We start from the raw sequence: 26,605 nt of genomic DNA, 5'->3' as shown, positions 1-26,605 counted from the left end.
ATCTGTATGCAGGAATACATTTCCATTCACAGGGGGTATTATCCATAGCCTTAAATAGAAAGCTGCCTGTCCTTTATTTTGCTCAATTAGATTCCAAATTCCTTCTAAATAATCATGAACAGAACAATAAAAGAAGGAAGTTTTGAACCAATGATAATTCTTACTGTTCTTTTCAAAAACCAAACACCACTCCCCCAGATTTTCTACTACCACTACCTCCCACTCTTAGTAATGTAGGATGTAGAGCTGAATTTTAACATTTATGCAGAGACATTTGCTGCACACTGCCATATTGTAATTGGCAGAGGATTTCATGTTTTTCTTGATAGAGTTTGCATATTGTGTTTTCAAATTGTACTTTAAAACATTTGCACCCCCTTAAACATGGTATCTAATTGAGTTAACAATTCCAGTTGTCAAGAGGAGTTTTAGATGCAATCCCTTTTCTATTCAATGTGTCCTTTTTCTATTCAATTTGGTCCCTTTCAATGTGTACTTGTGTCAAGACTGCTTGGAGGGAAGAGGTAGACAGCCCTTCATCGTGTGTATTGTGGGGAAGATCTGATCTTTCAAGAGGCTGGTTAATTGGACACACATGTGATACTCAAGGTGCACTGAAAAGATAAGGGTAGTTAAAGCCTACAAGGGGGATGATGGGTTTTTTTATTTTTTAGGTTCAATCGTGATTATACTTCCACCTCTGTTTTCACTGGTGCCTTCGTGCATTTTATTGTTTTCCTTTAGCCTCAGTAGGTATTTTTATATATCTCTATGAAGTTTTCTCAGGATATGTTATCTGCTGGTTCTCAATGTAAATATATGTGGAATGAAATAAATCCCACAGTGTTATCTGTGAGTAGCTGATTAATAAAAATCTGTGATAATATTATTGAAATGGGAATTGGAATATATTTATATTTATAACATATGTTTTTCTTAGTTATCTAAGCAAACTTTAGAAATTCTTGTGCCTTATCTATATATAATAATATTGTTGAATTCAATCTCTTTATTCCTGCTGGCATTGACATCAAAAATATAATGCCTTGGATATTAAGATCTATAAATTAACTTCTCTCTAAACAAAATTATTGAGGCAATTTATCCAAAAGTAAGCCACGGAAATTAAAAGACATGTTCAAATCATGGAATGTAATAGGTTATTCCATTAAATTAGCAGAAGTGCAAAGCTTTTACAAATATAATTAGCTAATTAAGCATATGTAAAAGGTATACACACACATAGGTGATGTTCCTGGTATTCTATGAGGAACATCAAAGTAAGAACTATCTTATATAATGAATTCTGAATTTGAAACAACACTTGTGAATATTTCTATATGTCAAATGGTAATTTTTAAAGTAAGTGATCAAAAAACTATTTTCATTGACTAAGCAGCCTCTGTAGTGGGATCAACATTGTGAAAAATCAATAAAGAACTAGGTGATTAGAAATGTTCTTGGTTGAGAAAATTTAGTTTCTCAAAACTAAAGAATGAAAATATACTTCTCAACCCCTTTTGGGAGTGCATTTTATTTTGTAAAGTGGGAAAGGAACATTTGATTCACAATGTTATAAATAAGATGCTAGTATTATTAAACTTTTATATGGACTGTTTTATTTCTTAAGGCATTTGTACATCTTGAGTAGAAACATAATATTATATTTTTATATGTAGCTGAAAATCATTGCAGAAATATGTGCTTTTAACTAGCTCTGAAGACAAGAAAATATTCTAGTAAGACATACTGTCGTTGACACCCGTGATCATCTGAAATCTGCCTCCAAGACAATGCTAATTTCAGAAAAACATTGTGCATATTTAGTTATCCAAAATATATGTAATATTACTACAACAGGTAACATGGAAAAATTAGAGGTTCTCAAGATTACACTGTGATTCTGATTGTAATTAAATATAGATCTGTATTTTTAAGTTATGTCACTAGTATCTTCTCGTGTTTTCAATAATTAGATTAAAATAAAAAATCTCAAATTAATCCATAATATATTGGAATGGCTTAAAGGAAAAGCACATTTTGTCTTTATCCACAATTAATTGTCCAAATGGCATCTGTTGAATCATAAATTGATTGGAATTATTTTATTGATTTGGTTTCTGATTTTATTCATTCATTCAATAAATATTATTGAACTTGTTCTGTGTGTACTGTCTGCAGCTGTTGCAGATGACAGGCAAGGGCCTGTCCTCATGGGGCTATAGAGTGAGTCTAATGTGATAAACAGATATTAAATATTTGATAAAAATTACTGATTCTACTAACCAAAAGTGTGACTAACATTTAAACATTATGTGAGAAACATACATGGTGCTCTGGAATGTGTGTGAAAAGGGAGCTCTCCATAATTTGATGTCAGTAAATGATGAATCATTTTCAAAGCAACCATCACTTTAAGCCAAGATTTTTTGCTAAAATTTGGTTTGTAAGAGTTTAATATTTTCACTAGTCCTTATCTTGTTTAAGGTAATTTTCATACTTAAGAGTTGACTAGTGTAGCATAGTTCTGTTTCATAGTTGTTTTAGGGAAAAAAAGTTATTTTCAGTATGTATGTTTTCCTTAGCAATAACATATAGACTTGAAGTCAATTCACATTTTGTATACTCAGATTTCTGTAATAAAACATTAATTTACATTAATTAATACATCACATTTTATTTTATTTTATTTTATTTTATTTTATTTTATTTTATTTTATTTATTTTTGAGATGGAGTCTCTCTCTGTTGCCCAGGCTGGAGTGCAGTGGCGCAATCTCGACTCACTGCAACCTCTGCCTCCCGGGTCCACGCCATTCTCCTGCCTCAGCCTCCGAGTAGCTGGGACTACAGGCGCCCCCCACCACTCCTGGCTAATATTTTGTATTTTTAGTAGAGATGAGGTTTCACCATGTTAGCCAGGATGGTCTCGATCTCCTGACCTCATGATCCGCCTGCCTCGGCCTCCCAAAGTGCTGGGATTACAGGCGTGAGCCACTGCGCCCGGCCCAATCACATCTATTAGTAATAGTGCTGCCTACCTAAAAATGTATAGTTATGTTTTTTAAGTGACACCCTTATAAGTCTGCTATAAAAAATCATTTGTTTACACTTTGAAGATAAAGGACTAGTAGCCTCAATCTGATTAGTCAGTCTAATTTGATAATTAATTTTTAAAATTGGAAAAAATAATACATCAGGAAGTTCAACTAAATTACATCTGGGATTTAGAGTCTGAGTTAGTATAAGACACTTATATTTTTAAATTCAGACTTAATGGCATATAGCTTACTCCTAATTTGAGAGTCTGATATAACTATGTCTTTATATGTTGTGTTCAGATGTTAAATAAGGACCACTGTTTTGTTCAAGCACAGTGGGGGTGGGGAATAAATGCCAAGGGTGTGTGGAATTAATTAGAAAATTTTATACATATTACTAGGTTCTCATTTTGAGAAGTATCCTAGATTCTGTGGTTCCCAAAGTGAGTATTTAGAAAATCTTTAAGAAAATATCACCAGATTTGTAAACATATATTTTTCTTTGGCAAATTAAAAATAAGATTAAAATATTATTAGGTGGATTGCATTTGGACAGATGCAACAAACCCACTGGCTTTCTAAGTCCATAAAGTTTCATATTAATACTTCAAGGAGACTGTTTCCCAGTCTCCTTGAGTATTTTATATCCCTTATAAGAATGTTACATCCCTAATAAGCATTTACATCCCTTATAATTTCTTACATGCAAACTTCATAAAGGAATGATATGGGTATGCCAACTATCCAATATTTACTTTCATGCAATAATGATTAGTTAGCACAAAATTTATAGCAAGTCTCTATTCTATTTACAACATCATAATGCCATTTGTAAGGAAATTTTCCGCAAACTTTAAACATCTTTCTCATTAGGCAAAATTAAATATTTAGATTAAATATGATTAGCACATTCTTTATATTTCTTTATTTGTATACTACCAATTGGTATGTACAGAAGAAACTAACTGAGGCTAAAGATTTAAAGAGAAATCATACAACTAAAAGTTAGAACTGGAACCTAAAGTCCAGATTGGTTTTGTTATTCATTAAATATTTGAATTCAGCAAATCACTTTTCCTTCTTGTTTCCTGTTTTTCTCATCCATAGAGCGAATCCATTGACCTACGTTAGCAGGTTTCACATTTCCACAGTAGAAACCTCTTGCAGACATAATCTTATGCCTAATCCCCATGTGAATAAAACTGATAATACAAATAGAGTTTTTCTTATAAAAGCATCAATCAGGGAGGATGGCAGCAGTGTAAGAGTACGAGGGGCACTAGAGCCCACCCCACATGTTGGCCCTCACCTTCCCACACAACAGATGGAAAATGGCTTTAAGGCACATCAAACAATTTCTCAAATTCATGGAATACTTTTTGAAAATCATGTAATTATATGATCTTTAAGTTTCTTTATAATTCATATGATCTTTAAGATTCTTATAATTCCAAAATTTCACAATTCTCAATTTCATAAATTGGGATCTGTCTGTTAAAGCACTGAAAATCATATCATCTACCTTAGAAAAAAATAATATATGCAAATATAAGGTTTAAATCTATTCTTAGAAGGATTTCACAGAAAAAAAAAACTCACATTTCATATTAAAGCCACTGATTTAAGTATCACATAAAACAGCTCTGTAATACCAAATATTTCATTTTAAGAAATGAATGAATAAATAAGACCCCAAATAACCTCTCAATGATTAGAAAATTGCAAAAATCTTTTAGTTAAATTTAAATTCCCTCACCCAGCTCTATACTTCACTTGGGAAATGGGGGGAAAAAAGTTCGTAAATTTAAAGGCAGAATGTGTGTAAATGAAGATGTTTGCTTCCCAGCTTTGGTAGCCAGAGAGTGAACACTTTAGGCTCTATTGACACACATAATATACAACTATTAGACCCTTGCAGTCATAGGCTATGAAAATAAAAAATGATGAAGAAGAGAGCAAGTTCCACAAAGTACTTAATTGTCCAGGAAGAGAAATGCCTGCAGGAGAAGTTCTTCACAAGGGGCCATTTTCTTTGCCAGTTACTGAAATGGATTTGATGATTGTGAGGCAGGAGTAATGAGTTTTCACTGAGACTAATTTCTGATGTCCTTTATCAGCAAGGATTTCCAACTACATAAAACAAAGGAAATGAACAAAACCAAACTTTTAATAATCCCTAAAGAACTCAAAGTGAAATTGTCCCAGAAGTTGCCTTATATAGACTCTGTGACACAGTTCCCCTTTTGCAAAAATACTTAGTGTGGATCATTACTTTCCAACAATCCTGTCCAGAGACCTACTTTATAACACCTCAGGGAAGTTAATGTACTAGGTCTTGAAAGGTCTTTCTGGAATGTGCAATAACTTGTAGTTTTCTTCTAGTAGCCCTGCTAATTTTTGTGTTGCAATTTTTGTAGGTCCATGGGGCCGATGCATGGGAGATGAATGTGGTCCAGGAGGCATCCAAACGAGGGCTGTGTGGTGTGCTCATGTGGAGGGATGGACTACACTGCATACTAACTGTAAGCAGGCCGAGAGACCCAATAACCAGCAGAATTGTTTCAAAGTTTGCGACTGGCACAAAGAGTTGTACGACTGGAGACTGGGACCTTGGAATCAGTGTCAGCCTGTGATTTCAAAAAGCCTAGAGAAACCTCTTGAATGCATTAAGGGGGAAGAAGGTATTCAGGTGAGGGAGATAGTGTGCATCCAGAAAGACAAAGATATTCCTGCGGAGGATATCATCTGTGAGTACTTTGAGCCCAAGCCTCTCCTGGAGCAGGCTTGCCTCATTCCTTGCCAGCAAGATTGCATTGTGTCTGAGTTTTCTGCCTGGTCCGAATGCTCCAAGACCTGCGGCAGCGGGCTTCAGCACCGGACGCGTCATGTGGTGGCGCCCCCGCAGTTCGGAGGCTCTGGCTGTCCAAACCTGACGGAGTTCCAGGTGTGCCAATCCAGCCCATGCGAGGCCGAGGAGCTCATGTACAGCCTGCATGTGGGGCCCTGGAGCACCTGCTCAATGCCCCACTCCCGACAAGTAAGACAAGCAAGGAGACGCGGGAAGAATAAAGAACGGGAAAAGGACCGCAGCAAAGGAGTAAAGGATCCAGAAGCCCGCGAACTTATTAAGAAAAAGAGAAACAGAAACAGACAGAACAGACAGGAGAACAAATATTGGGACATCCAGATTGGATATCAGACCAGAGAGGTTATGTGTATTAACAAGACAGGAAAAGCTGCTGATTTAAGGTAACATTTTAATTACTGTTAACTACACGGGCCTGTCTGTCAAGATCATGAGTACCTAAGACATCCCCTACCGTCTAATAACTTCTGGATTACATAGGGGCACAACCTAGGATGAGCTACCCCCAAATTTAAGGCTTCTGAGCTTGTGGGGGTTTCTCAGTGTTGTTTATATTGTGCCCACGTTTAGGCCCTGTATTACTGGAGTTATTTTGATTTTCCTTTCAAAGTCTGAAGCATGAGCGATTCTTCTTGAAAAGATACTGCTTCTTCTCTATGTGTAGACATTGTCATTTCCCTATAATAGAAAACAAAATTGCTTAGAGGCTGAAGTATTGGGATTTTAAATTCAGATACTTATTTTAGTGAGTTAATAGAAAAAGGCATACTTGTAAACTCTCCAAGTTTAGAGCATTTTCAGAATTACCCTATAAACAAAATCTGCTCTAAACAACAACCCAGGGAGCTATACCTAAGAATAATTCTCTTGCACATTGTGTATAATGGAATAACTCCCTCCAGAGAAGGAAACAGCAACCAGCCGAAAATAAGGTAAGTAGAGGGTATTGAATCATGAGTAGCCTCATTCAGGAAACACGTAACTAATTAGCTTCATTTTCTAGACAGAAATTATTTGACAAATTGTCTTTGGGTACATAATGACTATGTTATGAAAAAACTGTCTCATGTATGATTTACTTGTTGTGGAAATAATTTTCATTGAGGATTATCTGAAAGACGTGATGTTCTCTGGGTATTTTAAATTTTGCTCTTGGATAAACCAGACCATCTGGGAGTGGCTTATCTGGATATTTGCATAATTGCTTTTTCAGAAATATTTATGCAGTTATGATTTGGATTAAACTGAAAAAACAATAGTAACATCAGTAAGAATTGTATATCAGATTTATTGTAGAAATGGTATTGAAAGCGTCATCAACTCTATCACACAGTCTATTCTCCTGATTAAAAACATGTAAGATAAATTTCCCTGAAGTTTCGACCTCTGTGCTTCTGGTGAACAGCTGGGTTGTTTTTCTATGGCCTCTGGAAATCTTGTAACAGACCACATTTGCATGTTAACTTCTTCTGTTAAGAACCTAAATAGGACTGTGTGGCATGCATGTTGTTTATTAACATATCTTTAGCTTTATTTAGCTTTATTTTTTTCCTCACCCAATTATTTGTTTTTTCAATCTATTCTTGTCTGTTGATTTTGCTATGTATAGATTTTGAAATCTGGTTTAAAGTGTTTTTGGGAAAGGATATAGTTTAATTAGATAAACAAAAATCGGTCTGTCTAAGACAATAACTTTCTCTCATCATAGAGTTCTGGTTACTGCTTTTTGAAATTTTTGCTACTCTCTCCCCTCTTTGTATTGATAGAATTATGTTTTATTTCTCCATTCTAGTTCTGCTCCTGTGGCCTTGAATGAAGGCTGTTTGTTCTGCCTTCATTCTCCAGGTTTCCTACAACTCCTTAAGTGTCTCTCTGTGTGTGTGTGTGTGTGTGTGTGTGTGTGTGTGTGTGTGTGTACCTCTGATTCTGTATCATGTATATTTTCAACTCAATTCCTATTTTGTTCTTTTCTGACTATCCTTATTCTGGTGATTTACTTTTCTCTTTTCCTGAAGTATATTACAGTTATATTAGTTACTTGGCTTATATCAAATAATTGAATGAGTCTCCAAGGCAAGTTGAGTTGTTTCCTGCTGTCACTGAGTTAGCATGCTGTAGACATTTAATTTAACGTTGACTACTCAATTAAAAGTGTAATTAGGATAGTAGCTACCATTGCATAGAGCCTAATATTCTCATCCAGTTGTTTGAATTAAACAAGCACACTTAAAAATGCAGAGCTTATTTGTCAGGAACTTGTATCCCATTAGAAATACCATATATAACTTCCAATAAATTGATAGTTGCATATATGTTCTGACTTACTACAGTATAGGTTAAACTTTATGTTAAATAAATTGGTTGTGAATATTTCCATTATATATGAATTATCATGTATAATCAAGAAAGTCCTAGTCAAGACGAGACAAAAATCAGGTATTTTGACCTATGTTTTGCTCAGATAGTATACTATGGTATCAGTAAAGCCAATAAACTGAAGAGTGAATCAGTGACATCACTGAAGTACAGGGCCACAAATCAAGAACTTAGTGATCAAATTTAAAATGTTTTAGCTTCTATCAAATCCAGAAACAATCTTATCATGGAGAACAAAAATAATTTAATATGGCTAAAAATTATGTTATAGTAACTGCCTAAGTTTAACTAAATAAAACCAAGAATCTGGGGAAGCAGATCATAGACAAAAATAATTTTAGAATTACTGCTAAAATGTTTAAGTTAACAATGATGGATCTGCCCTCCTTTCTGCTTTCCAGTAGACCAAAATCAATAAGAATGAAAAACACAAATGAAACTCTATTCTTTTATGACAGCCAGGAAACAGTCACAGTCCCAAACCACAATTGATACAGAAATTTGGCTAATGTGGTAAAATTAGACATGACTTAGGGAGGACACTTAGAAAGGCATTATGTGTTACCAGCTTTCATGAACACTCAAAATCTCTTAAGAGTAGCCAGAGCTTTCTGAGGGGACAAGCCAATGACACTTCCTTAATATGACATGGTCTGTGTCAGTGAAAAGGGCTGCTGAACCATATTTGAGTTCTGCTTAAAATCAGAATAGCATAATAGGCAGGAAGCCCACTATGCTATTATTGCCAACAAAAGACTATCAGTTTGACAGACTGAGGGATTAAAGTTTTGACAACTAGTGGAAGAGAATTCTAAATCACTACACATACACTAGGACACAGGAAGCCTCCCTGTAAACCAGTGACTTCCAGCCAGGCTGGGTGAAATCTTACAGGACCAAGAGTTGGTATGAAAGTATACCAAGTGTTTCTCCAAGAAACCAAAGGTGTTAAATGAAATACGGTTTTCTGAATCCAAAACAGAAAGAATTTCGGTATTCAAAAGAGAGACAAGAAAACAGAATGAGTTTACGAGTGATCTGTTGGAGCTAGAAAAAAAAATGGAGGAGAATTATAAAATAAGAACAGAAATGCAATTCACATTAAAAGCAATAAAAAATGAAAAAAATATTTGGTGGTAGAAAGAGTCAGTGACATAGAGAACAGTTTGAGAACATCAAATAAACTAATTTTTAAAAGAGATAATGGATATGCAAACGAAGGACATTACTATATAAAATGCTGATGTTCCTGAAGATAGAAACAGAAAAATTAAAACAGAAAACACAACAAAATACAAAGATAAGGCTTTCCTGAAATTAAAAGAAGACCTTGATTCACACATTGAAATTGTACAAGACTAATATTCTGCAAGAAGAAGTTGAAATAATGACCTAATGGGAGAACTAATATAGATCAAGTTTTATGGAGAGAGATAGGCAAAGAGACATCAGACTGAAAGCTGGGAAGGTGTTCAATTGTGAAACATTAGAAGCATTTTCTCTAAAGTAAAAAATAAGACAGGACAGCACATTATCTCCACTCTTAGTTAGCATTGATCTGTAAGTATCAGTCAATGTACCTGAAAGGAGAAGGAAATGAAAATTGGAAAGCAAGTGGCAAAAATAAGACCTTTTCCCTCAGATGTTCTGATAATTCTGAAATACTCCACCTAATCAACTGAAAATATATTATAAACAATAAAAAATCGATAAGGTTGATGTACACAAAGATAATATCCAAAAATCAATATATTCCCTAGATGCTTAAAAAATTAAGTATTATAATGGGGAAAAAGACTGAAATATCTCATTTGCAAAAGGAAAACTTAAATCTGTAAATAAGCTTAACTATAAAAGTTCTGCACTTAACACTGAACTTGGAAAAATAGAAAAGGATGTAGTTGTGCTTGTCTAGAATATTTAGTAAAGATACCAACTGTCTATGCATTGTTACTGTGAAATTTACAAGGGGAAAATAGACATACAAGACAGACCAGGAAAATACTGAAAAATAGAGAGGAAAGGCTAACTTAACAAAATAATTAAGTGCATTATAATCTATGGTAATAACGATAACAAGTAATATAATAAATTATATTTATACAAACAGATTAGGTACAGCCACTCTTATCATGTATAGAAAATTTTATATCAATGTAAGGAACGGATTACCAATTAAGTTCCCGGATCCCAGCCAAGGGCAAACCCTCCAAGCAGGCCTTTCTAAGGATAGAAGTCTCAGCCTGCTGTACTAACTCTTATGAGTGTTAAATAAAATTTATAGGAGGCCATTGGTCAGGATTGAGCCTCCTCCTCCTGCACCAGGCCCAACAGACCAAACAAAAATGGTGTTGATTATGCAAAAGTTCCAGTCACCAAGCTGAAAATAAGTTATTTATCTACCTTCTGAGAAATCAGTAGAGAGAGAGAGAGAGATAATAGCCAAATCCCCACACAGGCCAATCCTAACAGACATGATAAGGATTTCTGTTTTATTTTGTTTCTGTTTTTGATTTTTTTTTCTGCTGTAACCTTTACAGAAAAGTAACTTTGAAATGACCAAACCACATTTTGTTTTCTGTTTTGCTTTCCTCAGCCCTTTACTATCTATAAAATCAACCTCCTCTGCTCAGCTCATGGGAATATTTATTCCAACTTGTGGAATGAAGTGTTGCCAATTCTAAAATTGCAGATAAAACCTATTAATATATTTAAATTTATTATATATTTTTTCTTTTGACATAGAGAGAATCATGCAGTTAATACCATATAAGGTATGTGATTTGGAATTAAACATGAGGAAGTAATGGCAATTTTACTCTAGTCTCCTGCCTTGAAATCAACCAGTAACACCAATCAAGGAAATAATCTATAGTTAAAACAAAAAAAAAAGAAAATGGAAAACTGAAAAAAGGAAGTGTCCATATGATAAATCTGTGCCTCAAAGACAGAGGAAGCTAGAACCTGAAGCATGAAAGAGACTCCTCTAAGGAACCCGGTGGCATATCCAAGTCTCTTTTTATTGGATTATCCCAATCTGGTGGGGGAAAGGGCAAGACACAGGGAATCTGGGGAAGGTCCCTTAAGAGCCAGTTCTCCACCCTAGAATCGCAGAAGTGTAGCTGTTGGAGAAATTAAGCAGAAATGTTATTTTCTGGTCTTCTGACTGAGGTAAGCTGTCAAAGGTGGAATGGAGGAGGAGCAGGGAGAAGAGGCAGCCATCTCCAGACTGCAACAAGCATAGCCTGTGATTGCCATTGCATCCTCACCTCTGGAATGCTTTACCTGACCCAGCTCACCTTCTCCTCAAATGAAGAACCAAATCTGCGTATTGAAGAGCAAGGAACAAGGATGGAATCTGCTCTGAGTAATACCAGAAACATTTAATGGATGTAGTGCCTACTTTTGAAAATATCTTCCATTTGAACCTATCTTGTTTCGTCGAATTGTCTGACAGGGGCAATTAATGGTAATTATAATTCCAGGAGAAGCATTTCCGAAAAGTACGGGAAATTCAGCCCAGTGAATTCCTGAGGGAATAAGACAGATTTAGGATTTAAAACAGATTTCTGTTAGCTAAGCCAAGAAAAGTAGAACTATCCAGCTTCTAGATAATTCCATAAAGCAGATACTTCAGGCACAAATACATAGGATAAACATAACAGTAAAACATGAAGGGGTGAATAATCTAATACTTCCAGAAATACTAACACCTTGGAGTATTTTGTCTCATTTCTTTTACCAAATTCATTTTCATTTTAAGTCTCTGTACGAATTCAGCCTTAGCATTTCAGATAGTAATGAGTAATAATTGCTTAAAGTACATTTCTGATTTTTGTTTCCTAAGCCCAGACTTTCTGGCATCCCCTCTCATCTTCAAATTTAAAACTGTTGAGCAGAAAAGTGTAATTTTTCTCAACACAGCTTATCTCTTTATTCCTGGTTCTTATTTTACCTTAGAATACTAGTTGTTAATTACTCCAACCTTCTGTTTTAGGATTGCTTTCCAGAATGGTGATATCAAACTTGAATATAAAGCACTTGCTTTATAACAGTTGCGAAGCTGGCTGAAGCAACAAGAATGGAATTTAAGTAATGGATAATTAGGATAAATAAATAATAAATAAGAATAGTAAACCTATGCACTCATGGCTACAGAGTATTGAACAAGTCATTTACACTTTCTGGAACCCAGCTTTCTCTTCTGTAAACCATATGTGTTCTGGGATAGGTGGTATTGAGGGAGAGAGGGAGGGAGCCTAAAAATAAATATATAAATGTAAAATAAATAATAAATATTATTAAAATAAATAAAGTTGTGATTCTAATGAACCCCAAACAAAAACCATACCTAAAATTGTGGACATAAAATCCTATATATCTTTCTTGGCAGAGAGTTAATTAATTTTCAACATGGCCTACAAATCAGTTCATACTGAAACATCAGGGTGAATTTCTATGGAGTGCCTGTAGAATAAGGCAGCTCTCCGCAGTCTTGGGAGTAACTACAAAGTTATCACTCAGTTGATGAGCTGTATGGTTCCTAAGGGCCCATCCCCATGCTACGACTTTGTGAATCAGTAAAATTGCAAATCTAATCCTAACTTTATGAAAGAAAAAGGAGAAAATTGCCCACTATTTAAAGTAACACTCCTTTTAAGTTGTTCAGAATCCATTTATAAAATTACTATTTCTAAATAGCAGGCTTTTAGATCTTCAAACTTTCTGTTATATCCAAAGTGTCAAGTTGCCCGCCAGATACTCATCATCACGTCTCGCAAGCCTCCCTCAGCTGCCTGTTGGCCACACCCGACTAAACAGGGTCAGTATGCCCATATTCTTTGGTAGACAGTAGATGGCTAAAAAGAACATTTTAGTTTTCTCAAAATGTTGAGCTGACCAGGCAGTATATTATGTTTGACCTTAGAGGTTCACTATCATCCCTTCCCCATCCTGCTCGTGTGTCCGGATGCTGACCTCTGAGCAGTGTATTCATAGGCTTCTGAGCCTCCTTTATCATTGGATTCTACCAATGTGAGAAAGCAGCAGTATATCAGATGGTGGGAAGAGAGACTATTTCTGTCTGTTCCTTGCTGAATTCCTCTAGCAAAGCCTCCTGCCCCTATCCAGCAGTCCTCTCCCCAGCTCTAGGTCAACCTCGAATTCTAGTAAAATCCTTTCCGTTGATTCCTTTATTGCCATAGGGTGCTAATCTTCCTATAGTTAATAGCTGCAAGATGCTGTACCATTCCTCGATGCCTAAAATTTTGTTAATAATCCTTTTATGAAACTTTTCTGAATTAACCCATGTGAGTTTACATTCTGTTTTCTGCTGGCCCTGACTGATAAATAATAGCTATGTTAGAGTACAGTGTCAGAACCAGAGAACTGCTTCTATGTCATTGTTAGTTTACTCATCAACTAATTAATTTACTATGCATTTATTTACTTATTTACCTTTTCATTCAACAAAACTAAAGGCATCAAGACATTCTGGGCACTATCATGCAGACAAAAAGACAAAAGAAAAATCATAATCTCAAGGATTTATATTATATTATAGAAATAGTGTCACAAAAGAAACAATAAAATATTAGAGATGCTATGTTTTGTCTAGAGAGAGAGAGAAAGTGCATGCAAATAACAACAGAGATAATGAATTCTTCCTGGAAGGAGGTTGGCAGGATCAAGAATGGCCTCCTAGGGGAAATGCTGCTAGAATTAAGGATTTGAAGGCATGCACCAGGTGTAGGATGGAGATGACCAAAGAATATGGAAACAAAAAGAGCAAAAGCAGTGAGAATTTGCAGCAGTAATGGTTCCTTGTGGAAAAATACTGTTTCTGTAGGTTGTTTCACCTCTGGAGGTTAGAATACAAAGGGAAGAGGCACTAGCCTAGAAGAGAAATGGAGAAACCCTATAAAGGTCTTGGAAACCTATAAAGATCTTGGAGGTCAAATTTAAATGTTTAGACTTTATATCCTGCAGGTCTAAACTTGTCCACATTTATTAGTAACAGGGTTTTTAACACACCCCAATATATGTTTATTTGTTTATAAGTTATATACATTTGCTATTATAAAAGTATATTACATACATTTTAAAATCACAATAATTAAAACTTTAACATAAATAAGGAAATAATATTTTGCTAATCACTATTGCTTTATGTTATCTTTAGCTAGGATTGTAAGGCAAATTATTCGTGAGGAGGTACATTATTAATGATAGTGATTTTAGCTTATTTTATATACAGTATTTTATTTTTTATATAAGAAACAAACTCTCTTTTTCCAATCAGTTAAAGAGGAGCACATACATTTTCTTACTCCTACCAAACATATTTATATTCATTTCAAAATGATAGAGCAACTAGACAGTCAACATATTCTTCACTAAACCAGCATTGAGACTCAAGACAGCTGGTCTGGCCAAAACTATAATTCAAAAATAACTTGACTTGTATTTTGTTAAATTCCCATTGAACATCCCTCATTAACATTTTTATCTTCAAACTTATGCTTGAGTTTATGTACACCTCCCATTCTGATCTGTTCACCTGTTATTATCCAAATTTGTTTCTATTTACTTCTGCTCTTTTCCTCAACTTAATTTCATTCCTTAAAAAGTTACTTTGCATTTATATTATGTCAGGTCCAAGATTTCATGAAAAATTGTTAAATATTGAAGTTTTTCTCAGGAAATTTGTGTTACATTATGTAAGGCTATATATCAACAAATATATATTTATATGTATGCATGTATGATATATGTAATAACAATAGGTGAATGACTAGACAAACTTTCTTTTTTTTAAGTAAGTATGATTTTTTTTTTTTTTGTTTTATTTTACTTTAAGTTCTGGAATACATGTGCAGAGCATGCAGGTTTGTTACACAGGTATACGTATGCCATGGTGGTTTGCTGCACCTATCAACCCGTCTAAGAAAGATGCAACGTTAACCTTAATCGCCTACATTAGGTTAAGACAATGCCTAGAACATAATCAGCTCCCAGTAAATGTTTGTTCCAGTATTAAAATTTAAGAGAATCTTTCAGTTTTAAAACCTGAGAGTCTTTTAGTAACTTAACAGGAATTCAACTGAAGCCAGTGAGAAAATGGAACCTTCTAAGGTCATGAAAAAAATAACCAGAACATGTGAAAGAGTATCCTCAAAAGATATGTTCTATTCAATTAAGATAATATAGATTTATACTGATTCCATCCAGGATACATCATTGAGAATAGTACTTCAATATTATTATTCCTGGTTAACACTAAATAATTTCTGTTACTATATTTTCTGTATAAATGAGAAAATATACCATTATTAATATCATAAATGTACTCCAATAGTCTCTGAGAATTTTAAAGTTAGTATCATTTTGTCCATTTATAAGCATCCTTACTTATGTCAGTCACTCCTGTTTTTATATCTTGAAGCCACAAAGCTCATCACTATCAATTAGTTGGTGTCAGTGATGGCAAATTAAGGGCTAAAATTGTCAATGTCTACCTGTAAACTTCAAATAAATTCAAAAATATTAAAATGACCACCAGGGTCACTTCTTATATCCCAGCGTATGATTATCTCGTCATGGACAGGATGTCTTCACCTCTCCTTTTACTTTTCAGGAGTAGTTTTAAAATCACATTATTGGGGTATGCTTGATATATGAAAAGTTGTACATATTAAAGATATACAACTCAAGGAGTTTGGGGATATGACCTTTATGAAATGATCAAGGTCATGAACATATTCATCACTTGCAAATATTTCTTTCTGCTACTTTTATTATTGCATAATTACTATTATTTTTATTATTTTGTGTTGTAAGAACACCTAACATAAGACCTACCCTCTTAGGAAAATTGAGGTAGACAATGCACTGTTGGTTATTTTTGTTTTAAGTGAGGAAAATTAAATAAAAAGAGGGTCCTAGGTAGTATTTTAAACCTTTGACGGATTTGGGGAAGGGACTAACCTTAAGTCAGATAATATATGTCATTGCCTAATCATCCTCCACATGAACTTGAAATAAGGTTCATATCCTTTTCATCACTTTTCCTGGAGTTTTAGGTTTAAATATCTTCCATTTAATTGTTCAATTTAGCTCTCTTGCTTGAGACAGTGTGAGAGCAAGTTTCCTATGGGAGCCTGGCTACCGATCGGGGCAGTGACCTTGCATTTCCTTGGCAGCAACTGTGATCTTGCCCATTGTTTTCATTTATTTGCTGGAATTCTACTGGCTTGATGTGGGTAGTATTGAGTTTCCCTCTGACTCAAACAAGAATAGTTTTAAATAGGAGGAAATACTTTCAAAAGAAAACACAAATTCCCATAAAAGATGGAATTTAATAAATCATTAATGCATTGTTTGTATAAGCTAATTAAGAATATGCTCACCCTTTTAGAGTCTGCTAACACATTATATTAGTAATTCCGTGTGTTTTATCTTATTTTCTTCTTTTTAGGTCTCTACTCACACTTTCACCTTGCTATGTTCACTATTTTTTTTTAAATCTCATATCATTGTATTAGAAAGGGATTATCGAGCTTTTTCCCAAAAGTTTCATTGAGAGATGCTTTCTTCTCTACTTAGTACAAATATGTGGTCACTGATATTAGATAAAAGATGTGATCATGAAAAGTTTGTTTGGGTAATATTTACCAGTATAGCAACTGAATTGTAAGTGAACAAAATACTACTGTGCTTAATACAAGAAGCCATTGTACAGTAAACATCTTGGAATATTGACACAAGCATTTACAATGTAACATACTGGAATAAATGAAGCAAGTTTTGAAAAGAAAATTAATTATGACTGAGGTTGAGATTACACAACAATAACAACAACAAAATTTAGGAACAGACATTTCTCAAAAGAAGACATGCATACAGCCAACAGACACATGAAAAAATGCTCATCATCACTCGCCATCAGAGAAATGCAAATCAAAACCACAATGAGATACCATCTCACACCATTAGAATGGCAATCATAAAAAGTCAGGAAACAACAGGTGCTGGAGAGGATGTGGAGAAATAGGAACCCTTTTACCCTGTTGGTGGGATTGTAAACTAGTTCAACCATTATGGAAAACAGTATGGCGATTCCTCAAGGATCTAGAACTAGATGTACCATATGACCCAGCCATCCCATTACTGGGTATATACCCAAAGGATTATAAATCATGCTGCTATAAAGACACATGCACACGTATGTTTATTGCGGCACTATTCACAATAGCAAAGACTTGGAATCAACCCAAATGTCCATCAGTGACAGATTGGATTAAGAAAATGTGGCACCTATACACCATGGAATACTATGCAGCCATAAAAAAGGATGAGTTCATGTCCTTTGTAGGGACATGGATGCAACTGGAAACCATCATTCTCAGCAAACTATCGCAAGAACAGAAAACCAAACACCGCATGTTCTCACTCATAGGTGGGAACTGAACAATGAGATCACTTGGACTCGGGAAGGGGAACATCACACACCGGGGCCTATTATGGGGATGGGGAATGGGGAAGGGATTGCATTCTGAGTTTCACCTGATGTAAATGATGAGTTGATGGGTGCTGACGAGTTGATGGGTGCAGCACACCAACATGGTACAAGTATACATATGTAACAAATCTGCACGTTATCCACATGTACCCTAGAACTTAAAGTATAATAATTAAAAAAAAAAAAAAGAAATTAATTGAGGCTTGCTCTAGTTGAAGGAATTGGTGGTCAAGTTAATAACTTTTCCATCTGTGCTTGCTTGGTGGAATGTTCAGTGTACATTACTAGATAAAGCTTTCTAAAATAAAAAAATAAAAGAAAAGATTTCAAAAGACTACATATAACAGACCACAAACTAACCTACATCAATATGAATATACATATATTCCCATTAACAGATGGATAAGAACAGAGATAGATACTGCAACAGAGATGTACATCCTAACTCTGGAATAATAAATATGAATTTGTCAGAAATTATTTTCAATAGTATAAAATTGGAATACATTTGAATGTTATACAATATATGATATACTGATACATTCTGGATTGTAAAAAGATGTTCAAATACTTTTATCAAAAATGCACTTCTCTGGCATTCTAATCTATCAAGGATCCCATATAATGAAATTAAACACAAAATAGATGAAGGAGAACATAGTAGGCACTACATAGTTCCAACTCTATATAAAACCTTATCTCTGACTTTGATGTCTTTAATTCTGTTTAGGAAAGGCAGGAGAAAAATGAATAAATAAAATTACTTTAAATTACTGTAATGCTGGGTTGGCCCAGAGAGTTTGCATCTTTTATGGTTTGCATAATATAGAGTTCATACTTTGTAAAAATAACTCATTGATGAAGGGATAAATCTTAGATAAAACTACTAAAATTTTTGAGAGAAAGACTACACCTATATTTATTAAAGTAATTTGATAAGGCAGTAGAATATGACCAGTTCCTCCCCCAAAATGGATAGAACTTACCTAAGTAGGATATGGTGGAAAGACTGAGCATTCTAAGTCAAACCTCATTTTTGAAAAATCTGAGAAGTAGAATGAGCAGGTTATCTGTAAGGGGCAGTCAAGATGCTGGTATGACTTGAATCAAAGGAGCAGGCGGCAAAAGAGTAGTAAATAACTTTTGAAAGGAAGCCCAGTGACATTGATGGTAAGGCAGAAAAATTTGGCCTTTTCTTCAGTAAACTGAGGCAAAATTATGTTCATAAACAGGAACGATATGCAGAATGGATTGGAGGGGTGAAATTCTAGAGTTTGGACAGCCACAAGTAAGGTCATGGTTATAATCCAAGAATGGGGTGAGGAATCCCTGGATCAAAGTAGCACCAATGGAGACATTGAGGCCACATAAACAATACAGGATCAACTCAAGAGGAAATTCAGTCTTGGCAGTTTTCATTTAACAGTTTGATGTATCTTCTGATGTCTGGCTATAACCAGTCTCCAAACTTTGGAGTTCTGATAAATAAATGGCAAAATGCTAGGATGATTTGGATAGTGCTGGAAAATACTAGAAACAGAAGAAAAAGAAGTTGCCTGCCCTATTTTGTTTCTCTGTTATTTCATCTTTCTCAAATAATATGTATCAAATAATTGGCCATTTTATTTGGAGTCCCACGTCCTCAATATACGAAAGTCAGGGACACTCTGAGATGATTTCAAGTGGCCAGAACACTAAAGCTGACCCCAGGCTGTCTTTGTTATAACCGTTCATGATGCTAACAACTGAGGTTTTCTTCTATTCCTCGTTCAACATAGACACGTTTTCACTTTTTATCCTTACATGTGCTAGCCAAACTCTACATGTTCCATGTATGACCCTGTTGAAGAGGGAGAGGTGAGTGAGAAAGGATATTTTTAAATAATCACTTCGCTCTACTCATCCCCACCCCACCCCCACATTTATTTACTTTCTCTAATCCTGAACTGCAATAGAAGAGGAAGTCAGCCATGGAGTGTGGCATAGTGTTCTTTTCTTTTATAATAGATGATGAATCAGCAAGTCTTTCCTGAGAGTGTGGCATGGCAATTTTATCTTTTAGGTGATGAATAAGGAAGGAGGACTTCTAATCAAGGAATAACATGGATTAGTGGGGTTGGGAACAGGGTAAGACGCAAGAGATGCTACTGAGACACAAAATTTAATGAGGCACTCACCAACAGGGTCATGCACGTGCCTTCTTAAATTTTATTCCTAGGTACTTCTTTGCTTTTCCTAGTTCTGCCCTAAGTGGGAAGAGGAGTGAGCTGATTCATGGGCTGAGGAATCTCATGTTCTCTCCCTACAAAGACTTCATCATCTGTTTCTGTATATTTATACAGCAAATATTTAGTAGTCATCAATCAGGTACTTAATTTTTCTTTCCTGAGTCGTAGTATCACTGACCTGGATGATCGCTACCTTCTAATTTAGACAGTCCATGAATCTAGCAATATTTTAGGTAAGTATAAAGCACTGAAGGATAAATTTTGACCAGGTACAAAATCATGAATTACTTTTTCTTTGAGTGTAAACATCTCCCCTTGTGGGAAAATATTTAAGCTTTCAACTCTCTGCGTTTATTTTCTCCCACAACTACAAAGATATCTCTAAAGCCTTTCTAAGGGATACCTATGTTATAACATTTTGGAGATTTTATTTAGTCAAAACTTAACTTGGCTTTTATTTTGTTCCTCTATACTTACTGGTTATTTAACAAAATAATTCATATAATCTATTCATGACATTAATACATGGCCCTTCACTGTGTTATTTTAGAAATTAATATTGAGTGGGACAATTTTAGATATTCAGCCAGATAAATAAGAGAGAATAAGGCAAGTGAAATCCTGGTGGTCCTGTTTAAGATAGATCTTTTAGTTAGTCTGAAGAGGTAGTGTACCTATCTGCCAAGAGTTTAGAAATTAAGTCATATTTGACACTAGAAGAATAGTTTTACACAACTGATATGATGTAACACCAGCATCAGATTCAGATAGCCTGGATTAAAGTCAGAATTTTACAACTTATTTCTTAATTTTAACGTAGGTATAAAATCCCTGCTTTACCTATTTGTCAGGATTATTATAAAGATACAAAAAGTCATAAATGTAAAATTGCCATGTGAATTGATAATGGCTGAGGAAAACATGAATTTTATTAATAGTAATAAATAATAGCTTTAAAATAATTAGATGGTAAAGATAATTGAAAACAAAAGAGAAAAGAACAAAATTCTTACCTTCTTAAATTCTTTAAATCTCTTTCAAAAAAGACAGAGTTACATTGAATAATGAGGAAAACCTATATGTGATGTATATACAATTTGGAAAATTAAAATAAATACCATTTTTAGATCTCTGTACCTTGAAAATGTTAAGACAAGACCAATATTAAAAAGATAAATGTTTACTCTGTAAATACATACATTTTACTATAAATATGTCTTTCCACTAACCTTACAAAATCTTTTCCTACTCACACTAGCCAGAAAAACTGCTTTAAATTCTGGAAGCATCCAAATATCACTAATACGATGTTATCTTTAACTACATCCTACAAAGCACAAAATAAAACCGTCCTTGTATAGAAGCCATGTCATTATGACAAACATATTTGAAAATTAGTTTTGTATGACTTGTGGTATTCAACAAATCCAATACAAATCTGCTACAGCCAAGGTCATTGAGTATTTTGATCTTCAAATAAATCATAGAGCTTTCTTTGGGGAAAAAAATTACTGCATCACTGGTTTCCATTATAAAACAATTTATGGATGCAGAATTTTATAATTATTTTTATCCTTAATTATTAATAATTTATATCCTAGCTCGTAAGACACTGCATTCAAAATAACACTAGATAGGAAGATACTTTGTTTATGTTTTTCTTTCTTTAAGTGCCAAGGATTTGTGTCTACAGAAACTCTATGGTAAAGACTGAACTCTGTGACTTAGTTCAGAATAATGTGAGGTTTTCTATATAATAAAAAAGATGCATCAGAGAAAGAAAAGTAAGGTAAACCAAGTCTGCAATTTAAAAATAAAATATGAAAATGAGGATTGTGTTGGAAATTCTGGAGAAATAGCTATTAAAGGGATGTCATAATAAAAATCATATAAAGTTTATAAGATATCTTGCCAGAAAGAAAGCAAAAGGTAGAAAGTAGTTAAAAGAAATTAAAATCAATAGAAACTAGTTTAACTTGATGATATTGTCATGATTGGTATATAATGTCATGATTTGGAAATGCAGTGTTGAGTGAAACGTACAATGGATTATGTCATGTAAGGTTAATTTTGACAACTGTAAATCAGACTAGGAAACACTGTGAAATCATCATGAATGATGCATGCGCTCTGCTATGTCATCTTAATTTTAGACTTGCAAATTTGATTTCTGAAACTGCATTTGAACAACCAAAGCAATGTGTTGTGAAATAGATCCATTTGAAAAGAAAACATTGCCTAATGTGATTTGTGAAGTTTCTTGGTAAGAGTGCACTGGTGACATATCTATGCAAAGCTTCATTTTACCTCCCTTTTAATTATGAGGCTGGTAGTCAAGAGCTGAGGGAGCCAGAGGAGCAAGTGAAGCTGAGAATAAATTGGGAGTGAGGGCAGTTGTCCTATATTGTTGCTATGGATAGAGCTGAATAGTCCTTAGTAAGCTTTTATTGTCTATCGGGGACATTTACTGAGAGTGCCTGATGGAAAAGTACAGATTGAATGAAAACAGTCTAGTTCAACCCTGTTAGGGGGCAAATGAAGTGCTTCAGTTGTGCTAGATTAATTTGATTGTGACAATAGGCATGTTTTTTTTTCATATCATTCACGTGTAGTATTTTGTTAACTAGACCATGAACTACTTGAGACTGTCTTTCTGATGCCCATGCCCTTTCCTCCACTGTTGAGAGGACTGTGAGGAGCTGCTCAGTCATGGGTAGTTACCAAAGGATGAGAAGGGTGTTGTCATTAAATATTAGAAAACACAGCCTGTGAAACCGTACCTATTGTTCTACATTGGTCATCTCTATCAAGAAATGATCATGTTGATAATGTCTTTTTTTTTTTTTAAGTTCAAATTTCAGTTATGTCTTTATACTTATAATCCCCTCACAGGCATTGTATTTATTATTTCATTAGTGAAAAATGAATGATAGTACTTCTACATGTAGTTAAATAAATTTATCTACAACAATAACTGCAGTGCCATAGGTATATCAGTAATTTTTTAATGTGGTTGTGAATTTTTTCTAGAAATGTTTTAAATGCAAGGTAGATTAAAAGAAAATACTTTAGACTTACAAAGAAAGTTTTAAAAGTACTAAGAGACAAATTTACTTCAAAGAAAGAAAACAATTATTGAACATTCAAGGAAAATACAATTTAGGGTATTTGTAGAGGAGGAAAGGTGTGAAGTAAGAATAAAATTATTAGTTATTTAACTAGTTTTTTTGAGAAAATTCATCACATTATTGATCATGTTTGTCAACCCCATAGTTTATCATTGCCAACTTACTCTTTTTTTATGAGAGAAGTAGACTAGATGCTAAGGAAATTCCAGACCAAACTAGAGCCTTCCTCTATGTTAAAGATGAACAGCACCTGATAGACACATGTTGTATCAGGGATTTATAAGTAAGGACAATAAAATAATTATAAAATTGACATATTATTCTAGAGAGGCAGCAGAGTTAAATATCAATTATAAAGATAAATCATAAATATTTCAACTGATTTAGATAGCAGGACTACTTGATGTTTATATTTCTTTCTACCTTTCTTCATACTCTCTCCCATTTTAAAAGTATATAAATTGAGCAGGTTGCAGTGGTTTATGCTTGTAATCCCAGCACTTTGGGAGGCTGATGCAATAGAATCGCTTGACAGCAAGATTTGAAGACCAGCCCGGACAAAATATTGTCTATCTCTACAAAAAATAATAAAATAAAATGAATTAGTTGGGCATAGGAGCTTATGCCTGTAGTTCTAGCTACTCCAGAGGCTGAGGCAGGAGGATTGCTTGAGCCTGGGGTTTCGAGGCTGCAGTGAACTATGATTCCACCACATGAGTCCACCCTGGGGAACAGAACAAGATGCAGCCTCTTAAAAGAAAAAAAAAAAAAAAAAGTACAGTAAGAAAAGAAATTACTGTTTATTCATGTGGCTATTTAGATAAAATACATAAATCATATCAAGATTTATCTTAGAAACCTAGCTGTTCATGCTTAAAGACAAAGATCATAGTTAAATCACTTCTGGGCATTTCTCATAGTCATTGATATACAAAATCACATTGACATTTATATCTGAAAGCTTTGAAAAATCCAGTGTATTTTAGTAACAAATGTAACCAGTTTCTTTATGTTTCTTATTTGCTGATCATTCTTTATCTTTGTGTCCTCTAGGTTAGATATAAATATTGCCAAATGTAATTATGTTTAAAAATGTTTTTAAACATGTGTACTCTTTATACACAATGGAAATAGACTTATTTTTGAATTATTTAAATTTTCTATATTACTATCTTTATTATCTTTAAATTGAGAACAATTCATTAAAATATAAAGAAAAAATAAAAGCCACCTAAAATCCTACCACTCTGAACCACTATTAACATTAAGATGATTATGCGTTACATTATATATCTAAATTCATATAAGTGTGCATAAACTGGATTGTATATTAATACTAAATTTATTCTTTTTTTTTTTTTCTTTTTTTTGAGACAGAGTCTCGCTCTGTCGCCCAGGCTCGTGTGCAGTGGCATGATCTCGGCTTACTGCAAGCTCTACCTCCCGGTTTCATGCCATTCTCCTGCCTCAGCCTCCTGAGTAGCTGGGACTACAAGCGCCCACCACTACGTCTGGCGTTTTTTATTTTATTTTATTTTTAGTAGAGACGGGGTTTCTCCTGTGTTAGCCAGGATGGGCTTGGTCTCCTGACCTCGTGATCCACCCGCCTTGGCCTCCCAAAATGCTGGGATTACAGGCATGAGCCACCACGCCTGGCCCTATTCTTCTCCTTCTTACATCATATTAAAATATCAAGCACATCCTCATTCCCCCATGGAGTGTAAGTTATGTTAATGAGCTGTATTCATATCAACCTACACATACTGATCATACACATACACACAACTTATATTGCTCATTTTTAGAAAATTATTTCTATTGTATAAAATACACATCTTAAGTGTATATACAATATATGTATATACAATATACATGTCTATATAATATACCATCTGCATCTTATTTTTGACTAAATAAAACCCTGTAGAAACCCTTCCAAATTATACAGAATAGCTGTAATTCATTCTTCTTAAATTCTTTATTGATGGACATTAATTTTATTTCTGCCTTATGATTACTATGAACAAGCCCACAATAAATATCCACATATAAATATCCATATGAATTGCCATTGTTATTTCTATAGGACATATTCCTAGGTGTGGGAATTACTGGGTCAAATTTATTTTCAAAAGATATTTCTAGATACTTTCACAAAAAGTGATAACACTTGACATTTTCGTTACCAACATTTGAGTACCTTTTCGTCTCATTCCTCTAAGCAAGAGCTTTTCATTGTTACCGGCCTCAGGCATGTCTAGTGGTGGTGTATTTTTATTTGAATTTCCATTTGTCTGAGAGTGAATCTGAGAATTTTACCACATTTGTATATGGTCCTTTGGATTTCTTCTTTTAAACATCTGAATATATGATGAACAAAAGATATATAAATATTTTATTTTATGTTTTTTATCAATTTCTAATAGTTCTTGTCATCTTTTAGAATTAAATATTCCTAATATTCATTAAAAATTTATCAACTTTATCATTATTCTACTAACAGAAGTTTAACATTTTTTTTTTTTTTTTGAGACGGAGTCTTGCTCTGCCGCCCAGGCTGGAGTGCAGTGGCCGGATCTCAGCTCACTGCAAGCTCCGCCTCCCGGGTTTACGCCATTCTCCTGCCTCAGCCTCCGGAGTAGCTGGGACTATAGGCGCCCGCCACCTCGCCCGGCTAGTTTTTTGTATTTTTTTTAGTAGAGATGGGGTTTCACTGGGTTAGCCAGGATGGTCTTGATCTCCTGACCTCGTGATCCTCCCGTCTCGGCCTCCCAAAGTGCTGGGATTACAGGCTTGAGCCACCGCGCCCGGCCAGTTTAACATTTTTTAAACATCAGATATTTTTTTCTTTTCTACCATGGTGTCTGCATTTTCAGTTGAGATTGGGGTAGTCTTCCTAGGCATAAATTATATATTTAGCCTCCCAGTTTTTTCTTGAAATATTTATATATTTTTTATTTTAAATTTATGTCTTTAATGTATCTGGACTTTATTTTGCGCAAATGTTAGACAGGGCTTCATTTTTTATTGTCTTTTTTTGGCTATCTAGCTGCACTGGCACCATTTTAAATAGAACACATTTTCTCCATTTATTTACAGTATCAATTTCTCAGATTTTTCAGAATCTAATTCTGAATTCTCTATACTATATGACTAACCAATTAGTCTTTTCCTATACAATACTATATATTTTTTAATAGTGACTATATAGTATATTTGCAGCGACAAGTGCTCCCCTTTATGGTCTTTTTTGTTACAGTTTTCTAGCTGGTATAACACAAATCTTTATATTTAATTCTAAGGAAAACTGTGTTTTGATTCTAACTGGAATAATTTATATTTAATATAACAATTCTCATGAAGAATGTATTACAGTTTTCTACTTCTGCTCTTGTAATATATATTGTGTTATTAAATTATATATGTGTGTGTGCATATATATATATA

The 26,605-nt window shown here is 34.2% G+C and overlaps 1 protein-coding gene across 1 annotated transcript in view; it reads left to right on the top strand.

The window, feature by feature from the left end:
- Nucleotides 1-26,605, top strand: part of LOC108540102 (thrombospondin type-1 domain-containing protein 7A-like) — a gene marked incomplete at its 3' end in the record, with an annotated part of 292,503 nt that overhangs the window by 194,711 nt on the left and 71,187 nt on the right. The window contains exon 2 of the mRNA XM_017889082.1: nucleotides 5,458-6,289. Within this exon, the coding sequence (XP_017744571.1) occupies nucleotides 5,458-6,289 (832 nt within the window). The remainder of the gene's footprint in view (nucleotides 1-5,457; nucleotides 6,290-26,605) is intronic.

The sequence above is a fragment of the Rhinopithecus bieti genome, unplaced genomic scaffold, assembly GCF_001698545.2.
Source record: "Rhinopithecus bieti isolate Rb0 unplaced genomic scaffold, ASM169854v2 scaffold_16834, whole genome shotgun sequence".
In the NCBI taxonomy this organism is placed as follows: Eukaryota; Metazoa; Chordata; class Mammalia; order Primates; family Cercopithecidae; genus Rhinopithecus; species Rhinopithecus bieti.
Note: the sequence above shows the minus strand (reverse complement) of the source record. Positions and strands in the feature narration are given on the sequence as shown.